The sequence below is a fragment of the Apus apus genome, chromosome 1 (genome assembly GCF_020740795.1).
Source record: "Apus apus isolate bApuApu2 chromosome 1, bApuApu2.pri.cur, whole genome shotgun sequence".
NCBI classification, from domain to species: Eukaryota; Metazoa; Chordata; class Aves; order Apodiformes; family Apodidae; genus Apus; species Apus apus.
The window spans coordinates 154,259,308-154,278,622 of NC_067282.1; the positions used below are offsets into that span (position 1 = coordinate 154,259,308).

The 19,315-nt window shown below is 47.6% G+C and overlaps 1 protein-coding gene across 1 annotated transcript; it reads right to left on the reverse strand.

Moving 5' to 3' along the window:
• Window positions 1-70: 70 nt before the first annotated feature.
• LOC127392710 (cytochrome P450 2D17-like) lies at window positions 71-9,919 on the reverse strand. The gene is made up of 9 exons (XM_051636976.1): window positions 9,500-9,919; window positions 7,553-7,724; window positions 6,720-6,872; window positions 5,914-6,074; window positions 5,609-5,782; window positions 3,653-3,794; window positions 2,855-3,042; window positions 1,786-1,927; window positions 71-1,668 (listed from the first exon to the last, which is right to left on the reverse strand). The coding sequence occupies exons 1-9, from the start codon at window positions 9,710-9,712 to the stop codon at window positions 1,490-1,492; spliced, it is 1,524 nt and encodes a 507-aa protein (XP_051492936.1). The 5' UTR covers window positions 9,713-9,919; the 3' UTR covers window positions 71-1,489.
• Between the last annotated feature and the right edge of the window lie 9,396 nt (window positions 9,920-19,315).

A 19,315-nucleotide genomic window follows, 5' to 3' on the forward strand; every position in this document is an offset into this window, starting at 1 on the left:
CTGGCTGTAAGGGGAGAATTGTGAAGGGAGTACAACACAGAGAGTGGGGTAAAAACACTTTTCAGACCACTTTTCTTCTTTTGGATTATTTATTGGAGGCAAAGAAGAAATACCCAGTTCCCGCTGAAGTAAAAATCTTAACAATGGTATTAAGTATTTGCGTAATTCAATAGCTTCCGTAGCTGCTAAAATTAGTACTAGCAAGATAGAGGTGAATGTGGATTTATTTAGTTGTGATTATGCATAGAAGCTCCTTTACACGTGGCTAAAAGGTAGTTACAACTAAACTAAACTGAACTAAACTAAACTAAACTAAACATCAAGGTATCTTAACACCTTGCAAAACATTTTGTCAGAAATACTGCAGGAAGAAAGAGAAAAGTAGCTCTGAAATCTACAAGTGCAGTGTTTCAAACAGCCTTAACTCCACCCCCCTGCAACTTCCACACCTGTCCAAGAGCTGACTTTAATGCTGAAAAAAAAGCAGTTTTCAGGCCCCAATTACTTAAGATGGTAGATCTAAACACCAGGATTTCTTTTGAAATATTTTATAGGAATTTCCCTATGTCACAAATACCTGCTGCAGTGGCAGAAGCACCACACAGATTACTTATTTTCTTCTTCTTGGTATTTATTTCTGCTGGAGGCATAGTGTGACATAAGGGTTGTCAGGCATTTCTCTGGATTACAACATACTTTCTTCGGGCTGCAAAGGCAATGCAAGGTGTGTGCAATGGACAGGAGTAGTCATTAAACAACAAGGAATGAAGGGATTATGTATTGAATGGTAAGACTTTTCAAGAGCACTGTTCTGAAACTGCATTTAGAAGCCACCTTGCTGGTGGAGCTGAAGCTCCCCACCCAACAGCAGCAGCTGCCAAATCAGCTGACGAGCCATGGATTGTTTTTGCAGGAACCAAGCCAGAGCTGGACTCCCCTGGGCACCAGGCAGAGGGACACGCTGCTGTGGGACAGCAGCACCGCACAGAAGGCAGGGCGTGGCTGGGTATGGCCTGGGGCTAACGAGGAAGGGAGTGGGCCAGAATTTGTCCAAGTGGTGGTGTTTTTTTTTTCTCCTAGAAGTGGCAGGACCCCAGCATTGTCTTTTACCCAGGATACCCTTGTATTTCTGTAAACTAATTCAGGACTAATAATTTTTTCAGTTGCTGTGTGCTCAGTGAACTGCTTCTGCAACCAGTGAGAGTCCCAAAGTACAGCAAAGCTGGCTGATTAGGCATGTATGTACTTGAAAAACTGATCATGATTTGTAACCTAATTCTTTCTGATTCTGTCTGATTCAAGATCCAAGACTGGAATTAAACTAAACTGTATATATTGGGCCAGATTCTTACTTTACACAGCTGGGAACATCTGCATAAATTTGAGAAATCTTGACTGGAACCCAGCATGATCCTGCCTGGACCTGAAACATTTCTGACAAGAGTTTGCATTGGTGCTGGTCTGTGAGTGAAAGGAGAGAGGTGTGCATTTATCTGGGGATGGCTTTCACCTGGTATGGGTATGGGGAGACTGTGAGGGCAAACACACTGTCCACCCGTGGCTTGGGCTGGTCTTCGGGGAGCACAAAGGTGAATTTCTGCAGGAGAGTGGTGAAGAAAATAAAGAGCTCCATCCTGGCCAGCCCTTCCCCCAGGCAGACACGGCGACCTGCAAGACAAGGAGTAGAAAGAAGACATTAAACCATGCTGGGATTGCCACGGGAGGGGCAGGATATCCTTCCTGCTGTGCCCCTGACTTGCAGCTGCATCTGCCCCTCAGATTTACCTGCTGAGAAAGGCAGGAAGGCCTCTGGTTTCACAAACTTCCCGTTTGCATTGAGGAAGTGATCCGGGTAAAAGTCATTTGGCTTCGCCCAGACTGTCTCATCCTTCAGCACGGAAGACAAGTTGGTGATGAGTGTCGTCCCCTGCGCTCCGCCACAAAAGGAAACAAGGGATGAGAACAGCAGCGTTATCTTGGCACAAGGCCCTTTCTGGTCCGTGTCTCCCATCTAATCGCAACCATCGTTTGTTGCTTCAGAGTAAGGCACCAATCTCCTCCTCTGATCTCATTTGAAACAGAGGGCACTTTTCCAGTGACACATGGTGCCTGCCCTAAGCTCTGAAGCCTCCAAACTTTGGCAATTTGTATTCTTACAAAGACCATTGCATGCAAATGCTAATTTCATGGTTACACAGTGGAAACAGCCTCTGCTTCTCAGATCTTCCTGGACTTTTTTTTTATAGCTGGAGAGAAACAGCTGACTGACAGACTTCAAAGCCTAAATTTCATGGGGGCTATGGGAAATTGCAAAGCTTTTCAGTTTCACATGTCAATGTTCTAAGCTAGAGGAGGTATTGCAAGGCTAAAGAAAAAAAAATTATCCCAGGCTTGCACTGCTACCAGTGCTGCCATGGCAGCTGCCTGTCACAGTGGCAGTGGACTGAATGCCAGTGGCAGTTGAATAGCTTCAGAGATGAGAGTTTTAACTACTAACACCTTAGGAAAGCCAGTAAGCTGGTGGTGTGTGCCTGCAGAGAGCCCTCTAGGCTCAGTTACCTCCTCCTTCCAACACAGACAGGGCACTGGATGTCACCGCTCATCAAGAAGAAAGCAAACCTTTGCACTGAGCTGCCACTACAGCTGGGTTCCCACATAACCAGCACTGACCTAGAGCCCAAAGGTGACCATCCACCTGGTCTTAGTATTCCAAAATGTACTACTTCAGCGCTCGCTTGGTGACTGATTTGGGGCTGGAAGTGCAATGCTGCAGAGTTGTGTGGGGTCACCCACAAACCAGACCTGGTGTCTGCACAGGGAGAGGATGCTGCATTGCTTATCTGGCCATGGTCACCTTGGGAATGAAGAAGCCTTGCAACTCAGTGTCCCGGTATGTCATGTGAGGTAGTCCCAGAGGAAGGATATCTGCGTAGCGTTGCACTTCGTGGATCACAGCATTGGTGTAGGGCAAGCGCACTTGGTCCTCCATGGTGGGTGGTCTCTCGCTGCCAATCACCTTATCAATCTCTGCTTGGACCTTACCTGAAAGCAGCACAGCTAAGGAATTAGTGTGCCCTTAGATAAAGAGAAGGGGCTGGTACAAGCTGAGGAAAGCTGGTGGCATGAGAGTGGTAGACACTGGGTGAGAGCAGGACAAGCAAGTAGAGAAAGGAACAAACTAGAGGGGAATGCATTTGTTTTCAGTTGCTCAGAGCCATCTGTATAACTATTCTGTATGCGCAGTGTCTTTAGTAAAGGCCTTGTCACTTGACATGCTGCCCTGCCCTCCTCTATGCAGCTGAAAGGGTACCTGGGCAAGCAGCATTAGGGAACTGATTCAGATTAGGATCTATAGGAAATACAGTCAGGTGGGTACTCTGGCCACTGGAAGTCCCCAGGCAGCCTGCAAAATTAAGGAGAGAGTTAATGTGCCCTTCCAACTCCACTCATTGGGGCCTCCCCTCTGACACCGAGCCCTGCCAGAACAGCCATGTTTGGGATGTGTTTCTCCTGGTTTCTGCAAGACCAACAATCACCAGCGCTGCTCCTCATTACAAAATCTCCAAACAATGGAAACCAGATGTTCAGTCTTCTCATGGAAAAATGCAGGTTGAAGGGAACAGGCCACACCTCTGCCTGTTCTCTCACTTACTCTGTATTTCTGGGTGGAGAACCATGTGCAGAAAGGCCCAGCGGAGGGTGGTGGCGGTGGTCTCAGAACCAGCTACAAACAAGTCTAAGGTCACCGTACGCAGATTCTTGTAGTTGAAACCACTCTCTTCAGCAGCCTTGCCCTGCAGAGAGCAAGCAAGCAGGTGACTAGAACTGGGGTACTTACTGGTCAAGCAGACCATTGTTTCAGAGAAGAACTGAGAAGCACTGTATCTATTTTTGCTGACCAAGAAGTTTACTGGGAGAGTAGAGCACAAGGCAGGCAATGGTCTGTGTGTGACTGATGTACTTTGGTAACCATGTCACCTCCTGTGACAGGTCACAGGATGTGAAGGTCATCAGTCACCTCCCATATCCTGAGAAATGAAAGCTACACCTCTTTTCAGGACAGAAGTGAATGTCTTGTGCTCCCAACTCAGGCAGACAGCAGGCCTCTGCCACTTGCTCTTACACCCTCTCCCAGAGGAGGTGAAACACAGTGATGCAGGTTTGGCCAGATCATAAAACCCAAGCAGCAGAGAGGAGGCTACATTGATGCGGCCAATACAAAATTAACAATATTTTGAGGGGATGATCTGTAGCTCTGATTACAGAGTCTCGCTGCTTCTGCCCTGCTTTTCTTCCAATCGGAAAGAAAAAGAAAAGAGAAAGATCAGGGTATCATTGCTGCCTGTTAAATCTGCAAGACCAATTTCAGGAAAACTGGTCTGTCATCCAAATGCTAACTGAGCTCGGATTTGTTAGCATATGAGATAAGACAAGCGCTCTGCATGAGTTCATCTGCTTGTCTCTTCTAATCCTCTCTCTACTTTTCTTTCCTAAGCAGCAGCTTCTCTTAAGTTGTTCTGTATATCTTGATGCTGTTGTAATACGCATAGCAATTCATGCTGCATTTAACTCAACTGTTATTCCAATAAAAGACCCCCAGTTAGGGAGCTATGGGGCCCACCTGATCAAAGTTGACCCAGTAGAGGGATTTATCAGGTCATCAGGGGACCTTAATGAACAGAAGAGAGATGTGACAAGAGGCAACATGGTGGGGCTCACATCCACCCCCAAGTACTACTGCTCAGTGCAGAGTAACGTAGGTCACGTTGCTCAGCCCGTTCGAGCTGGTGGGGGCTGACACATGGACTGGAGGTGCCTGGTGCCCACAGCACGGCAGGGTTTGCTATGCAGAGCAGCAGTACAGCCTGAGGACTCGGATGGCAGAAGCAATCTGCAGGCAGAATTTGCTACTATTGCTCATCTGGCACATGAAATTTGGGGAGGTCCATGTGCAGGAACACAAGGTGCACAGATGAGCTAACGCAACTAACTTTGATTTTACGCTGACTTCATGCCTGACTGAATCAAAGAAAAGACTTCTTTTAATTTTAGTGAGGTTCAGATTTAGGCCTTCATCTGATCTGTAGAAAACTAGTTCTTCTAGCAAGCAAGTCAAAGATACACATCCCAGAGGAGATGCTCTTTCCAAGTCACAACGCAGTTTAAAGGCAGGCTGCAGACTGGGCAATGACACCAAAAAGCCAGTTCTGTTGCTGCAGTTTTGTAACTGATTTTGAGACATCTGTCATTAAGGCACTGACATACACAGAATCTTCCATGTTGACTTAGCAATATTAGTGAATTCTCAATTACTGCCTTTTAAATGCCTTCCAGATGGTGTAGGCTGGAAAGAAGGGAGTGGCTAGACTCTGAGGGGAATGTGAAGGTAGAAAATGGGAACATCAGCACATAATACGGTCTCTTCAGACAATAAAGCATGAAGAAGTTAACACCCTTCCTCTCAAGATACAAAGTGGCATGAAAAAGTGGCAAATTAGTTAGTAAGAGGTTTTATATATCTTTGTGAGGAAAGTCAGCTTCTATCAACAAGCTTAAACAGGCAGAGGAATTGGCCCTGGACCCTGAGGTTCTCCTGGTGTCACCCTACCTTCTCCATTTCCTTTAAAAAGGCATCAGTCAAGTCTCGGATGTGAGCAGGGTTCCACGTCTCCTTGTGCTTTTCTATGAGCACATCTATGAAGTCCATGAATGCCCTTTGACCTCGACAGGCATTCTGTACCACTCCAGGAACGCGCAACAAAATGGGCACTTCGTTGAGAAGCTGGGATGTCAGAACCAGGGAGAGGGAGAGAGAGAGAAGGTACATGATGTAAAAAGCAAAATACTGAGAACACAATGCCCTCGAGCAACAGAGGGCAGCTTCTTACAGAACGCTTTATGCTCTTGGTTTACCGGAGGCAGGAATCCAGCTTCTTCCTTCATCATGTTTTCAAACAAATGTAACAGCTTCTTGAATGTCTCATCACCGTAGCTGAAACGCTCCCCAAAGACGATGGTGCAGATGATGTTGCAGACAGCATTGTTTGCAAGAAAACGTAAATCGAAAGGACGACCTAAAAATGGAAATGGAGACCAAGCAATGAAGCTAAGCAACACCAAACTGTTGGACCTCAGCTGCCAGCAACAAGAGCACATAAATGCCTCCTTGATGCCTTCAAGAGAAAAAGCCCCCCAACCCCTCCAAGTACAAATGCATCATACTAGGGAGTGAAGATCCTCTCATCTCCTGCTACTACTTGGTCGATCCTTGCTGAAAGGAGAAAACTCCCACGAGAAGTTGATTCGCAGGGTTGTTCTGTGACTTGATGGGTAACACTGATCTGTGTCTAGATGGCAGGTGATGTGAAAACTCTCAGCTGCACTTTTATTGCATGTGATAATATGTTCTACTAAACTTCATAAATGTAATAGTCCCCCAGCTCTGGGAATAATTGTATTTTACCTCTTTATTTCTATTTGTTTCCTGTTTGTTTCCCTGTTTCAAATGGATGAGTGCTACAGTAGCCCCGCTGTGTAAAGTAGAAGTGGCTTCAAGGTAGAGGAGGGGCACTAATGCCTGTAGACTAGAAACACTGTGCTTGCTTAGGAAGAGAGCACTGCAGTGCATGCAAACGAGAGCGGCTGTAGGATCACTCCTCTCTCTGTGTCACTGAGTTGCCTTTTTCTGTGATTCCCCCTTCCTCCTGGTTGTGACAAACCTTCTTCGGAATTGATTGCAGAGCACAGAAATTCCGCTTCCTCTATCACTCGCTCCTCCAAGGATTTCTTTCCCATCCCAAAGTTCCTCAAGGTAGAGAGCGCGAATCTCCTTTGCTCCTTCCAGACGTGTCCATATCTTGCTAAAACAATCCCTGGAATTACAGATGAACAAGAAATGTCAGGAGCTCTCACCCATACACCAAGCAAAGTTCACTAGAGAATAGCAAATGTGAGTTTGGAGGTACAGGTCTATGGGGATAGATGAAAGAGTCTGATCTTGTACAGCTTGTTGATACAGGAATTCCAAAACTGGGCTACTGCACCTGGTGTGGTGAAGGTGGAGAGGGGATCCAGTGAGAGCAATGTGTGCTGCTCAGGATAAAGGAATTGCTCCCCCAAACCATTCAGCATCGCACCCTTAGCTTGCGTGAACTGGGCAGCAGCTTGTGGCACTGCTGAGGATGAGAGATGTGGGGTGAAGGTTGGACAATACTCTGTCTTTGAAGAAAGTTACCAGTTTTTTGGTGACGACACCAAATCACTGAGTGCTGGGAGCTACCAGCTCCAACGCTGGCCGGAAGGTTGTACCACCAGTAAGTGTCCTAACACTGCTCAAGAGGTGTGTGCCAGCACCAGCAGCTGTACTACAACCACTAAGGGGAGCCCCCTTTTCATCAAATCTGATTTTGTCACCACCAAAGAGTGACAGACCTACTAGGAGATTGACCAGAGGGATATGAGAAGCTTGTACCATACTGAGAAAATCTTCCATCTACCCAGTCCTCTCTTCTCCTAGTGTGAGCAGTGACTGTCCCATTTCCAAGAGACTTGCCTTCAGATTGATGTCCGTAGCCCACATGTTCATATACTGGCAAGTATGGCCGGTCAGCAGTGTCTTCTGACTGGTGCACCAGGGCTTCCTTCACTGCTTTATACCCATTCAGTACAACCACGTTGGTCCAGCAGTTCTGGAGACTGAAGACATTTCCATACTTCTTACAAAGCTGCAAAGAAAAAAAAAGTACTTTACAGAAAATGAGCTGAATGCAATGTCAAGAATATCACCATATCCTTCCCTAGGGCCTTTACTGTTTTGTGATTTTTGAGGTGCTTTTATAAGGTGCTTCAGGTGATCTTTGACCTTTGTCTTTGCAGTGCCACACGTCGGTGCGGTGCCAAACCGCAACTGAAGCAGGGATCAACATTGTGTGAGAGGAGAGATTTAGAATACGCCTATCCTGGCCAAACTGTTGCCATGAGCATTATGTAAGTATTTTGGATTTTGTCTGACAACACAAGTTCAAGGACTTTTCTGGCAATTTTCAAAGGCTGCACACTCAAAAGTCCGTAATTTCCTAATAGTTGTATTGGTTTTGATCTGAAAGACTCGGCAAGTTTTGAGTTAGTCTGCTTCTGCTAGGAGGAAATAATGATGATAAGGTGATATGTAATTATTATTTTTTTTAATACTCATTTGTTCCTAAAGATCTACTCAGAGCCCAGTTCCAAGTCACACAGTTAGAACAGGCAATTCCACACCGGAGTTTCAGGTCAACTTTCTTCCTAAAAAAAGCTGTACACCTCTAGTACACTGGCACACACCCCAAATCTGTTGTGACCTGTAAGGGACAGAAGTGCTGACAGCAGCATGGCTGCACAGCTAAGCCTGTCAACCACACCCCCACCATGGCAGCTTGCCGTGGAGCTAAATCTCCTCTGGGTGGACAAGCCCTTGGACTGGACACAGACTCCTGGGAAGGCAGGTTGAAGCTCCCCTGCTAGTCAGTTATGCTCAACAAAGCTCTTGGGAGCATGTTGCTGGAAGACAGTGCAATAGTAGCGATGCCCCACGACTGTGCTCTGTTGCGGTTTTTGTGTGTTTTGGTTTTTTTGTGTTGTTTTTTTTTTTTTCCTTTGGTCTTTTTTCTTTTTTCATTAAAAATCTACATGTCTTAACTTCTGCAGTGTAGCGATGCAGAGAACTGAAGTACTTAAGCCTCTATTTGACTGGAAAGGGAATTAGCACTTCACTGACACTAGAAATACATCATGAAAAGCAATTACTGGTCAAGACTGTGGTTAGCATGACCCTGGAGTGATGTGACTTGAAAATGGCAATCTTTTGGACCGTACGCAAGCGAGTAATACAAATGCTATACTGATGGCAGATTTTGGACAGACAGCTGAGCAGTGCTATACCCTAGAGAAGAGGCCTTCAGAGTTTGCAAACGGAAGCACAACCCCCCCGTCAAGGGTTATCTGCTGCCAGCTGTGCTGTGCCTTTGAGAGGAGCTAAACTTTGAACAGGAACGCTGCCCAGATTTTGGGCATTGCTGCTGGGGCAGATCCTGCAAGCTGATCTCTCCAGCTGAAGTTGGCACATGCCTGTAGGCGTGCTTGGGGAGCTGGCAGCGAGCCCGCCATTCCTGCAGCCACATCCCCAACCCACAGGTATTTGCTTGTCTTCCCTTCTTTGTACATCTCCCTGTTCCCTTGCCCCAACACATGCCCATGGATGGAGTTGGTGGCTGGCTCTGCAGCTGAGCGAGCACCCTCTGGCACCGGGGGCACAGCAGCATCTCCACTGAGATCCCACAGCGATGGGGAGAAGGAGGTTGGCAAGTGCTGGTGTGTGACTATCTATTTATCTGCACGGGCCGGTTCAGAGGCCTGGACTATGGAGAGGGCATTGCCCTTCAGCTTTGTGCCATGGTGTCCCCACCCCTCCTGGGCCCAGGGTTGCGTGAGGGGCACTTTTGTGGCAGGGACGGGAACTCACCTGCTTGAAGGTGTGGTGGGGGTTGCGGAAGTCAATGTACAGCATGGTCCCCACGAACGGCAGCGGCACGGGGCCCGGCGGGTAGCGGCTCCACTTCTTCCTGCGCTTCATGAAGTCGAGAAGCAACATAAAGACAGTAAGAAAAACTGCTGGCACAGAGATGCTGCTCCAGAAGAAGGAGAGCTGGGACCCCAGCCACAGGAGCAATGCCATTTTGTAGCCTGTCTACTCCTTGGTTCTCCTCTTTTGATCCAAGAGTGTTTCTGCCTCCTCTCTCCTCTCCTCTCTCCCCAGGCAACTGCCCTCTCCTACTTGCTGCCTTCTCTTCCCCACGCTCTCTTCTTCTGTCTCCCTTCTCTTCTCTCCCTGCAGCTCCTGGCCTCGGAATGACGGACTTCGCTGGGACCCGAAGCTCCTCCTCTGGTCAGCACAGCACAGCCTTGGGGGAGTGGTAATGTCATCCGTCCTCCTCCTCCTCCAAAGCAAGAGCTCAGAGGTCGCTTTGTCCCTCCCTGCTGTGGCAGCTGCCGCAGTGGTGCCCTCCGTGGGACAGGGCTGGGTGAGGTCCAGGTGTTTGTGTGCCCTTTCCCCACAGCCGAGCTGGGATCACAGTTTACAACAAACAATCCAGTCTTGGTGCATTCTCGGAGAGGGTGATTTTTAAAGAGTTTATGTTTAAATGTGTTGCCTGCTTGTTTGCACAGACAAGTCAAGGCAGAAGCAGCTTCTCAACACAGATAATCCAAGTTTCTGTTTGCAGGGTGGAGGACTTGTTCCTCCAGCTCTTGAGAAGGCTCAGGCCAGGTCAAGCTTTCCTGTACAGAAAGCACTAGTCACAGAAATTAGCCTAAAACAGCGACCCGAGACTTTAAAAATCATTTATGTTTCTGGGAATAACAATCATGGTGCAACTCCAAATGTCAGTCAGCAAGATGACCTTGATTTTTGCAGAATACAGCTCAGCTACAAGGGATCAAGCCCAGGTATTGTGAGGAGCCTTGAATTTCCAGTCTCTGGGACAGCGGTTAATGCAAACACAATTATGAAGATAGTCAAAGTCACTTCCTAAAGCAGCACTGCTCCAAGCTCCAGGCATCTCTGCCATCAGAGATCAGTAGAGCTCACTCTTACGACAGCTAGTTCTAGCTAAAAAGAGGCAGTAAACCCATCCAGTTTGATCTGTGATCTCTGTGTGATCAGAGAAAAGCTCCTACAGGAGCAGTGATGGAGAGCTCAGACTGCCAAGTGGTGCAGCTGCAAGGGCTGAGCAGGCAGCTCTGGGACACAGCCAGGGCCTCCAAACGCCCCTTGCCCAAAGAGGCACCAAATACTCCTCCTCTGTGTGCAGGGGTCCCCTCACTGTTAACATTACCTTCTAAGTAATTCTAAGTGTTGGTATATAGTAGGAGAAGCTGAGAAGCTGTATTTGACAGTTCCTGATGGCCACGTACAGCTGTCCACAGCCCATGCCCAGCTCCTGGCTGGAGTTGCCAGTGGCTTCTGCAGATCTTTCTGTGGGGTCACAAGTTTGGCACGCTGGACACGGAGGTCACAGATGAGTGCCTGTTTATGAGAGCTGCTGTTTCAGTAGTTATCCTGCATCACATAGAGAATTCTTAGCAGAGGTGCAGTGAAAATCTTTCAGCGGCCAAAAAACACCCTTCTCTCCCCCTTTGCTTCAAGGCTGGAGCCAGACAGGAAGCTCTGGTCCCATAACAAGAATATTTTCTTAAGCTTTGAGAAATGTTTAATCAGGTTGACTGCTTTCCTTCTAACACCATTAGACGGATCCACCAAGCCTCAGAAATGTTTCATTCTGGAGGAGCAAAGCCTCTTGCAACAGCACAGATGGTCAGATTGAAGCCTGCAGCTCTCATTCCCTGGCTGTCCACCTCCCAGGCTACAGCCGAGCTGAGGCTGGTGGAGCCCCCAGAAACATTTCCTCTTTGGTGGCTTCTTCTGAGCCCAGAAAGCATGGTCTCCAAGGCAGTCCTAGACTTTTTTTGGTCCTTCCTCCACCTCCTTGTTTATATCTTCTGTCTCTTTTTACCTTCACTCGGATGACCTCTCTTCCTGACTGCTTCAGTGCTGGAAGGGGGCAAGGGCAGAGCAGAGGAGACCAGCTTCCCACTTGTCATTCACCCCTGCCAGCCTCTTGCAGCCAGGAAAGCCCACCACCTGCTCTGTGCAAGTGTCTCTGGGGAATTTTAGCTGAAAAACTGAGAACTCCATCAAGCGCACGCAAACTGGCTTTTCAAGTGCTTGTAACGTGGCCAAGTTTGAGCACAGTTTTAGAGAGCTGCTGCAATGTGTCTTCCTAACAGAAAGCTGCCTCCTGCCAAATCTTGTGTGTAATGCTTCAAAGCATTAAACTGAGAAAGGAAAATATCGCCAGAAATTTTTCTAATGGGTTAGGAGAAGGTCAGATAAACAATGGGTTTCTAAGAATGGTGTCAGCTATTAGAAAAGGATTAAAAAAATTTTGGCCAAGGGTTCCCGAACAAATTTAGCTCGAGGCTCAACCCCAGCTCAGGAAATTTTAGTCTCAGCTAGTTCATTGTGACTTTTTGGCCTTCAGAGGGGGTTTTATAAATTGGAAGTAGTGCTACAGCCTTAAGATGGACTGCACTAACAGCTTGCTCATAATAAAGCAGTCAGCAGAACTGAAATAGCCAAGACTTTCATAGTTACTGTTACTATGACTTATTGCCAGCCTTCCCACATTGCAAAGAAATCTGTTCTTCAGGCTTTTCTTCTTTAAATTTCCCGTAGCTTCCTACCTCCCTTTTTTCCTACATCAGGCACAGCAGATCAACTATCCCTGAAGCGAGTCTTACTCAGACTTTGCCTCTTTCAGCCATCCCACCCCACTCCATCCCATCTCCGTACACGCCCCTTGCTCTTAAAGAGCCACGACTCTGCACTTGATGCCAGAAATGAGGTGGTTCCCAGGCCCCATTTTTCACCCCAGAAAGAAGTGTTATGCTGGTGCTGTGAGATGTTAAGGAGCCAGGCTCCAGCAACTGCTGCCAAGGGCTTGGTGGTGCGAGCTGTGTTACCCTCCAGGTGTCAGCATCTGGAGGAACAAAGCAGCTGCTGAGGTGACGTTTGTTTTCTGAAACAAGTTACCCCCAGATAAGCCTCAGATACCCAAAGCAAACTGAAATAAGAGCAGAATAGCTTTAGCTTGACTTGATCCTTATTTGAGATGACATCAAGCTGATCTCACATAGCAAATGACTAGACCCTGGTAGTTACAGGTCCTAACCTCGGCATCCTCATCACGTTAGCTGGGGTTAGAGCAGAAATCAAACCAAGATGGCTTGGTTTTAATTACCAAATTCAAGTTCTGATTCCCCTATAGGCCTTAATTCCTCAGCCTGAAACATTTCCACTGTTACTTTCACCTGAGTTAGCCAAATGGACCTCAGCATGTGTGATTTCTGACCCCAGCATGGAGAGATTTTGAATCAAAGATCTGCTTTGCACAGGTCATGGCACCAGCAGTGGTCTCAAGTGCTTCCTGAAGAAACTGTTAAACCTCTATTATGTGGCCAAGCTCTGGGAAGATGCCTGCTTGTTCAGAAAATGACTGGCAGCAGTTGCCTTGACTCACACTCTCCTGTGAAACTGTCAGAAAAATATGACTTACGCCCCCGACACCATGGGCTGTCGATCTGTTTCAGCTGCTGGTTTTGGTTTCTTGTTCGTTACATTTCTTGAGAGCTGTGAAGATATTGCTTTGTCTTTTTATTTTTGGTTAAATACTGATACCATGGGGTTTTTCTTTGCTGTAATGGGAGCATCCAGGGGAATTTTTGACAGAGGTACTGACTAAAATACCTGGGGTTTTTTACCCCTCCGTAAGAGATGCATTTAAATTCAGATGGTGAAACTCATCCTGCTTTCCTGAAGTGTTGGGTCCGTGGGACAACTTTGAAAAAAATTAGGTGATTAAATCGGGGTTTGGATACCAAAGTGACAAAAGCACCTGGGTTTAAGTGTCCACCCTTGATTTGCCCTGTGAGTTAGAGGCAGGCTCTCAGCTGGCTGCTAGCTCAGTTCCATCCCTTGTAAAATGTGTATCATAGGGCTATTTGCCCAGTTGTGATAAAGCATCTACAAATCTAGGTGCAAAGTACATGAATGAGGACTAATATTAAATTACTACATAACAAAGAGGAGGGTTGCCAAAGATCTGGGAATAGAGGGTAAAAAAAAAAACAACAAAAACAAAACAAAACAAAATTTGCTCTTGTTCCAGGAATCATCTAACTATGATTTTTTTTTTTTCTTCTGGTAGAGGGAGTATTTCTCAGGGAGCATTTTGCTGCTGTTTCCTTGTGGATAAGATAGGAAGGATACTTGGGGATGCTTTTTTCCCCTCACAGTTAGGTCCTCAATTCTGTTATTTATGAATGAAAATTAAAAGGGAAGCTAATCTGGCTAAAAAGAGAATTGCATTTTTCTGCTGTGCTTCTGGCACCTCAAGAGCAGACCAAATAACCTTGGGTGATGCTGTGTCCTAGTAGGTAAGTCAGATTTCAGTGATAATTCTCTCTCTTTTCACTTTAAGCTCATTAGCCTGCGTCTGCTGGCTCCTGAACATCCCTGGCTTCCCAGGAAAGCATTCAGAGCTGCATGTGCTCCACACATCTCAGAAAGAAGAGGTGGAGAGAGGCATTTCCCTTAGATTCAGTAAAGGCAGAAGTGGCTCCTTCTGTCCACATCACTTTCCTCCAGGCTTGGTGACTGTGATTGCTCTAACGGAGAGAGTAAAAACATTCTTCTCCTGGTGAAGTGGTGCATCACCTACTTTGTCCAGTGAAGCCCACGCTCGGAGTGATGCCACCGCCGCTGTTTCGGTGGGTGCCACCAGGCCCTGCCTTGCTTCAGTTACGCGGCCATTTTTAACATGCTCAGCAGGTGCTGTTGCTCAGCTCAGGAAGCCTTTTCTCTTCTCGTGCCAGCACATTTTCCTAGCTGCTTTGTACAGTGAAGCTTGTGCTAGCTGCCCTGTTTCTGTGCAGTAAGGCGTGCAGATGTGCACCTCTCAAGCACCATCTTATTACGCGTTTGCCTTAGGCTGGGCGTGGAAGATCCACCAGATCCTACAGCAGCAGCAGAGCCATACCTAGTCTGGGGCCCTGTTGTGCTGGTCTCTCTAAAGGGGGACCACAGCAGGTATCTGCTCCCCCAGACTTAGACTAAACTGCAGGGGAGCTAAAACACAGGACATGAAACACAAGTCATTGCCTGAGTGAGCCCAGTCACATTTGGCAGTCTGGTCTCAGATGCGAGGCGTGCCGACCACCCTCTGTAGCACCAGCAAAAACGTGGCACTGGAATTTTTCCCAGGTTTAAAAGGGCAGTGGACACAGGTTCAGTTCATCTGCATGAACTTGGGTGTTTGCTATAGCTATTTATTAACCTGATGTAGCACCACGGACATGCATTTGCTGCTATGGGGCTGGCACATGTGTCATAGGTGGTGGGAAGTACCTGCAGGTTGGACATGCCACGGGCACGTGTGAATCACATGGCAGGGACAGCACTGGGGACATGGTTCCCACTGCCACAGTAAAAGCAACATGGTCCATGCTATCACTTCACTGGGAGAGCTTTCTATTTTTGCAACGGGCTCACGGCAGACTGCTGATGATGCATGCTCCTCCAGCCACTAGGACCCTTGTGGCTTCTCCTGGCAATCTGCACAAAAAGCAAGACACTTTTGGCTGCACTCACAAACAAACCTGCACAAATTCCAACAATCTCAACACTCCTGTCTTACTCCCAGGCACCCGAGGAGCCTCAAGGGATGGGAATTAATGATAAGAAAGAAAGAAAAAAATAGTGTTTGATAGAGAAATCCAAAGAGAGAAAGGAAGGAACAGAAAAGACAGCATGGTCCGGAGAGCAGACTGTCAGCAGCAGAGGCATGTGAACTGGCAGGCCAGGCTTAGATGCAGAAGATAATGTGACTGCTGCTCACTGGGTACAAATTAAGAAAGCCAACAGGATGTTGGGCTGCATCAACAAGAGCATCACCAGCAGAGATAAAGAAATCATCATCCCACTCTACTCAGCACTTGTCAGGCCACACCTGGAATACTGTGTTCAGTTTTGGTCCCTGCTATACAAAAAAGATGGGGACAGGCTGGGGATGGTCCAGAGAAGGGCCACAAGGATGATCCAGGGACTGGGGAGCCTGCTGTAGGAGGAACGTCTAAGAGAAATGGGTTTGTTCAGCCTGGAGAAAAGAAGGCTTAGGGGAGACCTTATTGCCAAGTTCCAGAACTTAAAGGGTGGCTACCAAGAAGGTGAGGACTCTTTTTTTACAAGAACTCACATGGAAGAGGTAAGGGGCAATGGGTGCAAGTTACACCTGGGGAGATCCCGACTGGACATCAGAAGAAAAATATTCACAATGAGAACAGTCAGACATCGGAATAATCTCCCCAGGGGAGTGGTGAATTCCTCAACACTGGACACTTTCAAGGCTCAGCTTGACAAGGTGCTGGGCTGTCTCATCTAAACTGTGTTCCTACTTAGAAAGGTTGGACCAGATGATCCTTGAGGTCCCATCCAACCTGGCGTGCTACGTTTCTATGATTAAATTGCTGATTGCTCTGTCAAGCAGTTTGCCATCTCCTGCACTCTGCCCTTTGTTCAGCACTCCATTAAAGCAGCAGCAGGGGATAAGCTGAAGAATGTACAGCAGTTCTATTAGAAAACTATACGTAACTTTAACAGCAAAAAATAAAATGTGCACAAAATTTGTCACAGCACTTTTTGGCAAAATATTAATCCACTCAGAAGTTAAAATACTCACACATACACTTTTGACGATCTAAAACCTCTGTTAATCAATTCCAAGAGCATAGTGTGCTCGTTGTTACAGAGCTTATTATTTTGCTGTTTTAATGAATAACACAGTGTCAAGATCTCATTAGCAAATTTTTCATTATTTTATCTGCACTTTTTCTGTCAGTATAAACAATGGGTTGAATACCAGTCACAGCGTTGCTAAGATTTTATCAGTGTTTTGGAAACAGAATATTGCTCTGTGTTACTATGACAGTGAAACAGGTTTTTATATTTGATTTGTGTGATGCTCCTAATGATAATTTAGAAATGTGCATCCAAATATGCATTGGAAACCGAAATGTAATTTTATTTTGTTATTAATAGGTAACACACAAATAACTTATATTTTTTTGTCTGAAACAGTGGCTCAGCCATGCCCACAGTTTGATTAATAACAGTGGGAGTATATGGAGTGAAGCAGAAGTGATGAAAATGCAGGCAAGATGTTGCTATGAAGTGTTTAGCTAGTGGGTTACCTTTGGTACTCCATCCCAGATGATCTGTAGGTTACTTTTGCTGATAGCAGCTGCTACAGTCACACAGCAACTGGACAGGACAAGCTTATTTTTCTGTGTTCACATTTACATTTTCTACAGCTACTTAACTGTGGTTTTGTGTTAACAAAAATTGCATCTACGAAAATACCAGAAGGTATCTATAAGGGGTGATCTTTCCACAGGAGGGAGGAAGGAACCAGATGTGCTGGCCACAAGGAAAACCGAAAGTGTTTTGTTCTGTGTTTTCTGAGCAGGCCCACAGACTGAACGGATGCCTGACAAGGGCACGTTGCCACGTTGTGAGCGGGAGAGAGAGGACAGTGGAGGTGTCAGGCCTGCAGTGGACTGACCCTGCTCTCCTCCTCCTCCAAGCTCCCTGCTATAAAGGACCTGCAGAGAAATATCACCATCCTGATCCTGCTGGTTCCCAGGTCCCCCAGGGACGGCTGTTTTCCTGTGCAAGTCTTACACATTTGATAGTGAAGGGCACCTCCTGTGATGACAGCTTCATGGCAGATGGATCCCACCACCTGAGTCCACCTGTGGAAAGAAGCACATCTGATTGTGGCGCCAGGAGGGAACAGCAGCAGGAGAAAAAGCTGCCAGTCCCAGCCAAGCTGTCTTCTGCAGTCTCTGGTGTGAGGGTAAGAGCCGCTGCTGATCATGCTGCCTTCTCCAGGTCAGTTGCTCCAGGGAAGCAGCTTCAGACCCTCAGGCCAGCAGTGCCCACTCAAGAGCCCCACACTGCGGGAGTTTTCGTCTGGGAGCACACGATGGGGCTGGAAGGGCTGCAGATCCCAGGAGAAGTCAATGAACAACAGAAATTGCTGCTGAAAAGCATTCAGAGCACAATGACAACATGCAGACTCGTTTGCACCTCTTATGTGCTGCTGGGAGCCGATGAGCCCGAGCAGCAGGCCCTGAGCTTCGGGCTGGGGCAGTGAGCAGGCAGCAGCGCTGCCACCGCCTCTGCACCCTCCCCTGCCACCGGCGGGTGCTGCCAACACCTCCCTCGAGGGAGAAGCTTCAGTCTTCTGCCTCATCTGCTCGGACCCTGCCCTGCAGAGCACAAAGGGCGGTTTCTCGTCAGCTTGCAAAAATCAAGAGATGCTTGCGAGGACTTCGGCTGAAACCTCTCTGTTTTCCCATGAGGGGCAGCAGAGCAGCCGCAGGGCTCAGCACGTGTGCGGTGACCCCTTCATACCGCCCTCAAACTGCCGCAAAAGGCCTTCGGCCAGGCAGCAGGTCCTTCCCGTCTGCCCCCCAGCCTCCTTTGTGCGTGGGCTTTGCTGGAGCAGGGATCCAGAAAGCCTTAAGTTGGCAGCAGCAGACAGCCCTGACGTCTGGTGCCCGCACTGGTGGTCGGCAGGGTCAGGAGGACCAAGAACCGGGAGGCAGCGGCGGCTCAAGGGTCGGCGGGTGAAGCAGGGAGAGGAGAGGGCGGAGAGAGGCCGGGGCTGCAAGAAGGAAAGGTAGAGCCTTCACACCCAACGCGCCAGGAGGAATTTTGCACCACATGGGCTTAGGTGAGGCGGGCTGGGACCTGTGGTTTCTAGACAAGGCAGAGATGGTTCAGCAGCCTGAAGAGTGCCCGTGGTAGGCATGGGAAGGTGCTGCTGCCTGGCATGCTCTGCGGTGTGCGTGGCCTGGGGTTTCTGTCCCATTTCCCTCAAGCGGGCTGGGCTTGACTGAAGTCAGGCTGAAAACCTTGGGTCTCTGGAGAGCACGAGCGCCAATGTCAGGAAGCAGTAAAAAGCGGTGAACAAGCGAAGAGTTTCAGTTAAAAGCTGCGTCGGAAACTGCATGAGTTCAGATTTGTTATTAAGAAAAATTTCCTCACCAAAAGGGTTGTCAGGCACTGGAACAGGCTGCTGAGGGAAGTGGTGGAGTCACCATCCCTGGATGTATTTGAAAGCCATGTAGATGTGGTGCTTAGGGACATGGTGTAGTGGTGGAGTTGGCAGTGCTGGGTTAACAGTTGGACTTTATCATCTTAAGGGTCTTTCCCAACAAGAGCAATTCTATGATTCTGTAAGAAGTACAGCTTTGAAGATGGAGACTCTGATACCTCTTTTCCAAAGGTTTCACACAGGCAGTTGTGTGTTCTTCCTGGCTGCAGAGAGGGATCATGGCACAGTTCCCTGCAGGAATGGGGTCCAGAATAACCACCTGCTGCTGCATTTCTCTGAGCTGCTCTGTAAAGCCCTGCAGGTGTGATGGATTTTGGATTAAAACCACTGCTAAATATTTTCAGGGATCCGTGCACTCTGACTGCCCTCACTTGTCACACCACTGCAAACTGTTGCATGTACAAACAGGATGGATTTAGACTCTTCCCTAACAGAGCAAGAAGCAAGTCACAAGCTGCAGCATTGGGAATTGTGAGTAGATATAAAGAAGAATCACTGCTCCAGGTGAATGGCTCAGTGCAGGGGTCCAGAGGGGATGTGGA

What these genes read in the sequence shown, in the direction of transcription:
- LOC127392710 (XM_051636976.1), bottom strand. Translation starts at nt 9,712, where the DNA reads ATGGCATTGCTCCTGTGGCTGGGGTCCCAGCTCTCCTTCTTCTGGAGC. An exon ending in CCCACCACACCTTCAAGCAG is followed by an intron (nt 7,725 to 9,499) that starts GTGAGTTCCCGT and finishes TTTTCTTTGCAG; the next exon opens with CTTTGTAAGAAGTATGGAAA. An exon ending in TCTCCACCCAGAAATACAGA is followed by an intron (nt 3,043 to 3,652) that starts GTAAGTGAGAGA and finishes TGCTGCTTTCAG; the next exon opens with GTAAGGTCCAAGCAGAGATT.